The following is a 12,157-nucleotide window of genomic DNA, read 5'->3' as shown; positions in this document are numbered from 1 at the left end:
TATATATATATATATATATATATATATATATATATATATATATATATATATGTGTGTGTGTGTGTGTGTGTGTGTGTGTGTCAATTTCACAGATTGGGTGTAACATATATATATATATATATATATATATATATATATATATATATATATATATATGTGTGTGTGTGTGTATGTGTGTGTGTGTGTGTGTGTGTGTGTGTGTGTGTGTGTGTGTGTGTGTGTGCACTTTTGATTGACCGCGTATTGTGTTTTAGATATAACCTACAGAAATCAACATATTTTCTTTTAAATAGAATTTGTCCTTGCACTTGGTTTGAAGATAAATGCGTCCGGTCTTGCCCAAGTGGAATGTATGCTGATCCTGACACAAGACAGTGTGTTGGTAAGTTATAGAATGTGTTCTATAGTAATTAGAGGATTACAGTTTCCTTCCACAAGAAATGAACCACTCTGTTCAATTTCTTTCTTTCTTTCTTTCTTTCTTTTTTTTTGGGGGGGAAACATGGTTTAACATCGTGTTCATTGGTTCGAATCCCCCAGAGACAGCGTATTATTCTTTGTCACCCCAAATCAACGAATCTTCATGAATTCTACATACTCGATGAGCAGGCTGTATTACCCAGGTGACAAGAAGAGTGCTCATGTGAGGATTCTACATAACTCTGTCAAGTAGTCCCAAGCGAAGTTTGTGTACCCTTTCTACAAAAACCTAGCAAGAGTCTAAGTGTATCCGTCAGCCTAAAAAGAAAACCAATAGCAGTAATTTTCAGCACATCGTTCAATGATATATCAGACATGAAAAGAGTCCATAAACATTAGTAAGCAAGTGATCCTACATTGCAGCAACCGCATTGATAGTTTAAAGGCACTGTTGGTTTCGTACTACTACAACTACCACCACCATCACCCCCACAGTGAATTTGTGTGCAGGTACTGTATTAATCACTACCTGTGTTTGGATATTATTGGTTGAGCAGAAGACCGGAACTCCCTAACTTGCTCATACCATAACTAACAATTGATTTTCTGTACCACGGTCGCAAGTGTAGGATGTTCCGGCATTGGGGTTTTAAACCAAAGACAGTGTTGGGATGCCAAATTTCCCTGAATATAAATACAGATAATGTAATGAATCAAAATTAAATGTAACCACCCCTAATTGCATTTTTAGTTCTGCTGTCAGCGAAACCTGAGTGAATAGTGTTTATTCTCCATCGTTGTCTATTTTCTCTTACCTGTTGTCTGTCCTTTGTCAACTTTTTACATCTTCTCTGAAACAATTTATATCTTCTCTGAAACTGGATTGCTTTGAGATTGGGTGTGCATGTCCCGGAGGAGGGATTGAGTTCTGTTCATTACAAGTCGATGTGAGCTCTGTAGTAGTTAGTGAATTTTTCGTCAAAAAAGCATATCTGTGTACTCTCCTCTGAAATGTGGTTGGATTACTTTGATATCTGGTGTGTATGTGCCTATGGAGGGGTTTGGGCTCTATTAAGATTTGTTCATGCAAGTTTATATGAGTCATCTTGAACAAAAGGCTACTGTCGCATTGCCACGACTTGGTATTTACTTTGACAAAAAAAATGCTGTGCTTGATCTCCCGTTTGTAGGCGGAAAAACAAAGATCAATCCCTGCAATACTGAATTTCTGTTTACGTTAAATTAGGCCTCTACCTAAAGTTATCCACAGAAGACACTTCCGTGGTCTCATCTAAAAACTCACGCTTGGGAGAATGAATTAACCGACGATGCAGAGGAAGACTTTCTATTCCCACGGTCTCAAACTTACCGACAATATCTTTATCATTAAGTTACGAATGAATTACAAGTCAGCTACAAATAATGACACTAAACCTAAACCTGATAAACTCGTTTTATCAGAACTTGCACAAGGTAAAATTACTTATTATGGGATGGAAAAATCTCACTGTGTACACGCCTATGGGGCCATCCATAAAAAAAGCACTTAACGAACCTAGACATTTTACCTGGATATGCCTAGCAACAATACCACCCGCATAGCAACAGCCGACTACAAATGTGCCACAGCGCCATTGCAGCATTTTATATTAGCTGGTCTAATAAGGTAATTTGACTGATATAAACTATTACCTTTCTTGGTATGGAACTTGACTATGTTGCTATGGAAGTTAGACTTTCATAATATAAGTTAACTAGTTTTATATCAGTCTGAGATCTACATGCTGCATCTTCCAAACACAAACTTTCTAAACGACAAGTACAGTCATCATTATACTTTTCCTTGAAGGATGGCTTGATTTGTGTAACTAACAGAGTCATTACAACAGATAGTGTTAGCCCAACACTTTTTGACTCACTCTCTGCGTGCATTTTTAACCCTTTTTATAGGAATATCTTGTGAAAGACTCGTCAGTTCGAAACAAAGTGACAACTTTCCTTGTTTCCATGTAAACATACTGCTCAGAAACAACGTTTTAATTGATAGGACGTAGCTACTGACGCTGTTTTCACAGCGTAAGACCCTTGTGTGTGTGTGTATGTGTGTGTGTTTGTTTGTTTGTTTGTTTGTTTGTTGTTTGTCAAAACTGACTTGTCAAGACTGTTTTCGTCCGTATTTCCACTCGTACGTACTATTTCACTGTTTATTTATGCCACAGCAAATGTAGGGACGTGTTTTGTGGTTTGCTCTTGAAAATCAACATACATTTCAGCGCGATCGCGCTGTGTTTAATCATTGGCGAATTAACTTTGTTGCAACAAATATATATTAAAGGCATAACATAATCCTTCTTCTCATCCCAAAGGAAAAATCTGCATTAAAGATTTTTATATTTAATTATATGATGTACCAATTGTTTTACTATACTGCCCTCTATGCGTGGTCTATTGTCATTTAATTGGACTATTGAATTAACCAGAATATTATCCAAAAAAAAGATGCATTGTGCTACATCACTGTCCTTTATACTTAATGGTTGAAATTAAGAAAATGGTTACAAATTACCGGGTGGTGGTGGTGGGGGGGGGGCTGATTTTTAGAAAGAAAGACTTTTCATGCAAGTTTTTAGAGGTAGAGTTACCATTGTTTGTGCAAAGACATTTTTGATAACTCTATATTCAACGTGCAGGAGAGAGAGTCAGTAATATTTGTTCAATACCTCGGGGGATTCTTTCATTTTTTACACACTGAATATTTACATAACCCCCCTCTTTAATTCATGTCCAGTCCCTCATTTTACTTCAGAAGATTAGAAAAGTTTCATTACACTTTTATTGAAAACACTGTGTATATATTCTTCTAACAAGATGCAAGAAAGAAACGAAAAGTTGGCATTGTGTTCCACAAAAAGTCCTACATTCACTTATAGTTTATTAAAGACATGACTATAGACATAAAATAAATAAAGGAATTAACTGTGCAATTACGTGTTCTCCTTTGAACAAACTCTCAACTGATACAAATATGTCTATACCTTATAGTTGAAACTGCGACCTGTCAGGCTGGCTGGGAAAAATATGGTAAATCTTGCTACTATATCAGCAAGGAACAAGTTAGTTGGGAGACAGCTCGACAGACATGCGTAGGGTTTGGAGGTAACCTGGCGACTGATAAAGACGTAAACACGCATGATTTTATCAAAGGCATGGTAGAAAGTACGAACTTTGCCGACTGCAACCCAACCTGGGATTGCAACATTTGGTTTGGGTTACAGTATTCGGTATGTACATGTATATTGATTAATATACAGTAACATCTTCACGTCATTACCACAAAGGGAACCATGGTATTATACAGTCAGGTGATGACCTACTATATATCTTGCCTTGATATCCTATTAGGAATGAGTAATGTATTAGAAGCGTCAGGATTGAATTTATTTATGAGAACTGTTCTACTCATTACATCTGCACTCATATGGTATTATTAAGATATAGAACAGTCTATAAGATATTCTAGTCTACCCTGCTGTAATTCATTTTAATCTACTCCACTTCATTCCACTCCGGTCTATTATATACTCAACACTAGTCAACTCTATTCCACTCCATTCCACTCTAATCTACTCCACTTTACTCCACTCTACTCAACTCTACTCCACTCTACTTTACTCACTCTACTATACTCTACTTTACTTTACTCTACTCCACTTTACTTAACTTTACTCTACTGTACTTTACTCAACGCTACTCAACTCTACCCCATTCCACTCTGCTTTATTCTGCTCTACTCTACTCTACTCCACTTTACTTTACTCTACTGTACTCTACTCAACTCTACCCTATTCCACTCTGCTCTACTCTACGTTACTTTACTCTACCTTATTCCACTCTATTCTACTCTACGCAACTATACCCTACTTTACTATACTCCACTTTACTCTACTGTACTGTACTCTACTCAACTCTACCCTATTCCACTCTTCTCTATTCTGCTCTTTTCTACACTACTCTACTCTACTACTCTATTCACATCTATTATTTAATTGTGATATTGTTATGTTATATTAGTCATCTACTGGTTATAAATGGGTTGATGGTACATCTTTGAATAGTGGTTTTACCGTATGGAATACTGGAGAACCTAATGGCGACCCATCTACTAGCTTGTGCATGGAATACAATTATGCCAGTACGTGGAATGATCATGGTTGTGCAAATACCAGAAGATATATATGTGAGGAAATAATGTCCGATTAATCCAGTATAAACCCACTTGGTATGTTATAGTTTACGAACTTTTTCCAACTTTTGTTTTGCTCAAAAGAAAAGTGGTGAAATGTTTGCATGTGCTATTAAATAAATACATTACACAATATTGAACGTTACCCTTCAAGCTTTGATAAAACAATTAGCTCATAAAAAAACACATCTGAGATGTATGTAAAGAAAGCATGTAATATATGAAGCCTTCAAGAAACATTTTGTATAGATTCATACCTATTTCTATGCCAGACGTCGATGTGAACTGTCATGTATTTGTCAGTCTGGGTTATCATCATCAATAAATATAAAGTGCCAATAATTTCAATATAATCATTACTTTTATTGTTTCAGGTATAACCATGGACAGGACCTACGTTGGACCCATTCAACACCATTTCTTCTTGCTTTTAATAAGACAATTTAATAATATCTAATATTAATAACAGTTTTGTGAAATGCATGTTTAAGAAAATTAAGTTTGCTGTTGCCTCAATATGGCTGTGAAAATTGACAAGGGTACTTCGCTCCGGATCAATAGACTTTTTTTTCAAATTGTTTAAAATTCAATTACAGGATCCTTCTTATCTCTGACTTGTAGATTATGCTGCTTATAAACCTACCTTGTATGCTAGCAAGCAAATAAATTGATCATACATCATAATGCTATGTGTGTGTGTGTGGTTTAATTACTTCCAATAACTGGTAGTTGGATGATGGACAAATTTTATGACTTCAACCCATGTTTCTCTGTTTGTTTGTTAGCAGAATGTTTAAACTTTATGGACGCACATTTTGCAAACACTACCTGTGTGAAAAGGAGGAATCAACTTTATTTTGGGTAATTTATCTGTTTACGATGGCAACCAAAATGTGAAGAATTGGAAAATTGAATAAAAGTGAAACACGTTTATAACTAACATACTAAGGGAAGAAGTCCATTTCAAGTTGCCGGTACCGCACGCTGTTCCCGCGGGTATCCAAACCCTCCCTTACCGCCGGCGGTTTTACTACTTTGTTAACGGACCGTGCATATTCATGAGAAACACATTACCGCTTGACATGGCATAATGAATTCAGTGTGAATAGGGCACCTGAATATTAATCAGATCGTTGTTTCTGGTCGGTCCCGCGGGAACCCCGGTTTCTTCCGTCAATGCAAAGAGGTTTTAGACAGTATAAAGTTACTGTCAATGGTTCTATGAGAATACAATAAAATAGCGATAATAACGATAATATAGACGTGTATACGTTTATGGTAGGGGTAAAAATACGCTCGTTTTATATGATCGTATGAAATTCACTGCACGTAATGTTACAATTGGTTAACTAGTGGGTTTTCACCTAAGCGTAGATGAACTGTATATGCAGACGGACAACTATTGATATGCAAATACGAACGTAAGCATGAATCGACTGAAACCTCATTAATCTATTGACAATATTTAACGTCTTCAGCCCGAGTGGGTGAAAGAGAACGTTTCCTTTGTTAAGTAACTTGCATTTCATTATCACAAGCTTACAGATTTGTCAATACATTTCTTGTACACCTGTTTGCAGGTGTTACGGAATTAAAAGAACATGGCAATTGGTTGATGGGCTTGGAATTGCAAGCTTGAGACGAGAACGTATTGATTTTGCATGATTTGAACCATTTGTTCACTTTCCTTCTAATTCTTTTTAAATATAGAATTCATGCAATATGTTAGAAGTAGTTATCAAAGTAATTCGAACACGTGCTCTAGGGAATTGTCGTGCAAAAATGGCCTGGTGCGGACGTGTTATCCGGGTTCCTGTGACACGTACCGAACGTCAATTGATTTTGGAAGCTATGGGTCAATATGCTAACAATTATCAACTGATAGCAGATCATGTCCGTGCAAATTTACGCATTCTTTCTCGAGGTGTGCAAGACATTTACATTATTCGTTCTGCTACTGTAGTAAGACGTGGAATAAGGGATGTCGTCCAACGTCATCAGAGCAGGTCATTGTTCGAACAATTAGGAAACGACCAGAATTTATGACAGGGTGGACTCGGAATATTGTGATCATGTTGAACACGTTATAATTATTGATACCTTGATAGCCCGTTATAAAGGATGTATATATGGTGGGTTTCGTAATGGTGCTGGTCGACAATATTACAACAACCCGATCATCGAATACATACGTCATGGCTACATCAACGTTTGTTAAAGTTTCACAGCTTTTTGCAACACTTTTGGAATAGAAATCGATTATTTTTTCTCGGCTTCTTCGCCTCACCGGCTTCATACATTCACAAAACAAGTAAATTGACTGTGCAGACAGGGAAAAAAATAGAAACAAAAATATGATATCCTTATGCAAATAAGATGCGACGTATAAATCGAGGAAACTCATTATCTTTCAACAATATTTAACGTCGACGAAAGTGGACGTATGCAAATTTTAGAACGAAAACAGACGAAAACACATTTTAGAACGAAAGCCGACGAAAAGCTCATTAATCTATTGATAATATTTAACGTCGACGAAAGTGGACGTATGCAAATTTTAGAACGAAAACACATTTTAGAACGAAAGCCGACGAAAATCTATTGTTATACGAATACAGAGCGACGTATAAATCGACATTGCCGACGAAAAGCTCATTAATCTATTGACAATATTTAATGTCGACGAAAGTGGACGTATGCAAATTTTAGAACGAAAGCACATTTTAGAACGAAAGCCGACGAAAATATATTGTTAAGCAAAGACATATGATATATTGCACTGCATAATAGTACACAAACATTGTATATATACATACCCATACACTGTATATATAAGTATACATAGATCTCATATGTTGGTATACATACATTACATGTATAGGTATAATACATTATATAGTTAAGTATATCGGCATTTTCAGCTTAGTAAGACAAATGTAAATATCTCGCTGCTTTGCACGCATGCAGATATAGACATTATAAAAAGAGTTTTATTTTTCTATTAGATTACTCAAAATGTGTACTGACAGTAGTTAAATGTGCTGTCAAAAGGATTCGTTTCTCATTGAGTGTTGCCCTGTTCAGACTTGTTTACAATGGATGTATGTCTATTTGTAGTTATACATACAGAATGATGATTGATATGTAAGGGTTGATGTATGTTCCTGACATAAAATGGATCATGATGTTCGTTTAGTTGTATGGTTATTTTAGGAATATATACATTAATTATCCTATGTCAGAACGGATGAATTCCAGAATGGGGTCACTGGATGATTTTCAGTTTTCATTTTCTTGTTTTGGTAACACAAATGTAGCTACATTAACATTACAGATCGGACATTAAAATACCCATATACATACAGTTGTGAACTTGAAAATGAATATTATATTTCATTAAATCGTGTTCAAGGATGTCAAGTGTATATTCAGTCTGTGAATTAGCCGTTGCCTAGTTACCTGGATCATTGGATATAATTGCAAATACAACGACAGCGTTTTATCAGTGACGTCATGGTAAAACATTCAAACAATATCATCAAAAGTGCTAGCAATATATCTTACATTTAAGAGAAGTGACTCTAGTAGAATATGTTTATACCACTAGGATATCTTCCATATTTCGAAATTTAAGGCTATGATTTATGAACGATTAGAACCCATCAATATTGTAAACATGATTTTTGACACCCAACTTTCTAAACTAATTATATTAAACTTTTGAAAACGACATGAAATCTAAATGACAACGTTTTGCTGCTAAACCATGAATATTCCAGAAGATACAGTTGAATTGAAAATCTTTCCTTTCTGTTGAACTTTGTTCGTTAGAGTTCTGTACATTCTAAATGTTCTCTACGGTTTTGTTATCTCTATTCTTGGCCTCGGCCTTCATCCCCGGCCATCTAAATGTCGAATATCACCACAGACGCTATCATAAACAAATATGGCACTCAATATCCGTCTTCCCTGGTTTCGTGACACTTGTGATGTCGTTCAAGTTTACTCCTGACGTCCTTTCCTCCTCGTGAACAATTCTTTGCCAATCCAAACACGTATTTACGTTGCTGATAACAATGAAACAGAGCGAAAATCGGTTGCACACGAGAGCGTTCATTTGTAAGCCTGTGTACATGATTGAATGAACGTTGTATAGATAGGTACCCACACATTGTCCAGATGGGTACACATGCACTGAATAGATAGGTACACATACAATGTATAGTTAGGTACACATGCACTGTATATATATATATATATATATATATATATATATATATATATATATATATATATATAAGTACACATACATTGAATACATAAGTATACATACATCGAATAGGTAGGCACACATACACATAATAGATAGGTATACACATTGTATAGATAGGTATAGATATACATTGTATAGATAAGTATACATACATCGAATGGGTAGGTAGACATAAATTGTTTCCCTGTATTTTGGTGTTCCTACTCCGCAATTTTATCAGACTTTGTTTCATGAATATTTGAGGAACCTCCATTCCAATTTCCGCTGACTTTTGAACAGTATTGAAGTGGTTTATGCCAATTTGTGCCAATTTTTGGACCTGTCCAGGATGGTAGGATAATCGCATTCTATGGTACAGTAATTTAGATAGACTCATTGACATTCCATATCTCGTCAACTTATGCTAATATCTACTACTCCAGAATGCCCTCGCTATTCATCATGATAGTGCTGGTCACAACCACCACCTGTCACCACTCATATTACGTAGTAGAGAACCACCGACACCGAGGTGTTTCTCTTACTTAAACCATGATTCAAAGTCAAAGTACTTGACATTCATAACACATTTTTAACAATTATTTTACAAGAAAATATAATATTTAATTGTTAATTGTAAATTCATGTCTTAAATCGTCACTGGTGGTTTGAAGAAGATGTTTATTATAGTCTAAATACCCCTCTTTTATGAATGGTCACTGCCCAAGAATTGTGTAGCAGGGATTTCTAGAAATCCCTGCCACACAATTCAGTTTTTGACAATGGTGAATTCGTACACCTGTTGAATGCACACACCTGGACATTAATTCATTTATTCTAATATAAAAATGTAAATGAGCAAAAATCTTAACAAGCAAGTCAGTGTGTGACTTGCTGTGGTGCAGGTAGGATGTCAGACCAAGATGGGGACATATTTATTACTCAAAACTCGTACAGAGAGCCAGAGTCAAGTAGTGAATCTAGTATCGACATGGGCTTTTCTCCACAGCGCTTTCTTGACGAATTTAATATTTTGCAGAACGCTAACCAGAACCCTGTAAGTTCCAAAGACAAAAATCCTCGAACAAGCCCTTCTAAAAAATGCGATGAAAAACAAGTAAAACTACAAAAAAGTGTGCAAAGTAAAAATGCCGATGAAACGTTACGTGTTGGTGAATTAGTCGAGGATTCAGATTTCTGTACCCATTGAGCAACCCATCTACGACCTGCTGGTACAGCAATCGAGCCTTTGGACACAATGCACTAAACGGCACCGTCGCACGCTTGTGCAAGAAGGCAGGACTAGTAGGACTCCGTACAAACCATTCTCTGAGAGCTACAGCGGCCACCAGATTATTCGACGCTAATATTGATGAGCAACTTATCTATGAAAAAACTGGTCATAGAAGTGAGGCTGTGAGAAGCTACAAACGAACGTCTGACAACCAGCAACAGGACATCAGTAAAATTCTACAGGGTTAGTAATTATCATGAAATGTCCCCTATCTACTTGTCACTATTAACTCGGACCGCCCCAATAAAAGTCCACCCTATCCTATTGTAAATGTTCACAATCTTAGTGACGTCGATAACTTATAAGTAACACATTTCTATCAATTACAATTACTATAATATTAAACTATTTCTTATACAATATTTTAAACAAATTATTTTCAATCCTTTGACATTATTTGAATACACTACTGCCAATAACGTGTACAAGTTTTTAGAATGTGCAATCGCTATGTCTAGCAAATAAGGGAAAATACAAAACTAAAAAAAGTTACACATTTTATTTATGTAACCAAAACGGTGGTTTACTTGTATCATATTTGAAAAAATTATTTACTGTTATTTTCTTCATTCAGGTAGTGCACAAGAACCACTAGCCAAAATGCAGCGGGTCGTACCCCCGAGTGACTTTGGAGAGACGTCTGGCGAAAAGCCAAGAAGTATAAGCCTGTCATCCGAAGAGAAAACGTCCTCCAAAAATAACACCTGCAAAGATTCGTGCACTCTGAATATTACAATAAATTTATCAAAATGAGAAAACGTGATTACGCTGTAAAATTTCCATGATAATAAAATATACTGTCTCCCAATTCTCTGTATTATGTCATTCTTTTCACATCCTGATAACAGCTGGATTTCACCCAGCAGGGTAAATTCTGGAATAACCCAGAGGTAGTTCTAGAATAACCCGGAGGTAGTTCTAGAATAACCCGGAGGTAATTCTAGAATAACCCGGAGGTATGCATTAGCTCTATAGGCAGGAGGGAACTCTGTGGGATAATCACCTCTGATTTCAATGGTATGACGTCATGATCGTGGTTTAACAACATATATCATCAACTCTCATTGTAAGCACAACAAGACCTGACCTAGCTGCAACTACAGTGAGTAAGCTATCCACCTATATCTCTGTGAAAGAAAAATACAGCCACAGACGCATTCGTTACTATCCAAATTCGATATCATCGTTCAATTATAAGTTTCTGTCAATTGCTGGTGACATTGAGTCAAATCCAGGCCCTGGATCTGACTTAATTAGTGATGCGTATTTTATTCCACAAGATAACCCTGATGACGTCTATTCAATGCTAGATGCTGATTCGCTGTTGCCACCTGAAGGTATCAATCTTCAACTACGAGACACTCCTCACCTCACCTGTGGTCATCTTAATATTCAATCCTTAAATAACTCACTTGATCAAAACTCATGGATCCCTCAAAGATTTTTGATATTCTGCTAGTCACTGAGACTTGGATTTGTGAAAACACAAGCTCCGATTCTTTAGCTATCGATGGATTTAACCTCATAAGACATGACCGAAGATATTCTTCACATGGCGGTCTTGCAATTTATTACCGTAATGATCTCGTCATTAATACAATACCTAATTTATGTTCCGATAACAATGATCCCCATCAGATTGAACAGCTGTGGGTCAAGATTAGTAAGCCATTTAAGTTCACAGTCGGTTGTGTGTACAAACCACCACGTCTTCCCGTCTCAAGTCTCGAACAACTCTCTGCAACAATTGCATACGCATATCAATCTTTCGCCTCGAAATTTGCGATCCTCGGCGACTTTTATTGCGACCTATTAAGTAACAAACCTGAATCAAAAAAGCTACGTGAAATTCTTGATATCCACAACTTAACCCAACATATTGATGATGCTACTTGTGTCACTGCCAACACAAGATCATTGATCGATCTCATCATAACTCCTACATCCC

At 36.3% G+C, this 12,157-nt stretch overlaps 1 protein-coding gene across 1 annotated transcript; it reads left to right on the top strand.

The window, feature by feature from the left end:
• Positions 1–1,748: 1,748 nt before the first annotated feature.
• LOC144439758 (C-type lectin domain family 4 member G-like) lies at positions 1,749–6,302 on the top strand. Its single transcript, XM_078128992.1, has 4 exons — positions 1,749–1,893; positions 3,463–3,701; positions 4,492–4,612; positions 6,244–6,302. Exons 1-4 carry the CDS (start codon positions 1,749–1,751, stop codon positions 6,300–6,302), a joined length of 564 nt encoding a protein of 187 aa, XP_077985118.1.
• Positions 6,303–12,157: the final 5,855 nt, after the last annotated feature.

This window comes from Glandiceps talaboti, chromosome 9, assembly GCF_964340395.1.
Source record: "Glandiceps talaboti chromosome 9, keGlaTala1.1, whole genome shotgun sequence".
NCBI classification, from domain to species: domain Eukaryota; kingdom Metazoa; phylum Hemichordata; class Enteropneusta; family Spengelidae; genus Glandiceps; species Glandiceps talaboti.
The sequence above is the reverse complement of the archived record's forward strand: the minus strand, read 5'-3'. Positions and strand labels throughout refer to the sequence as shown.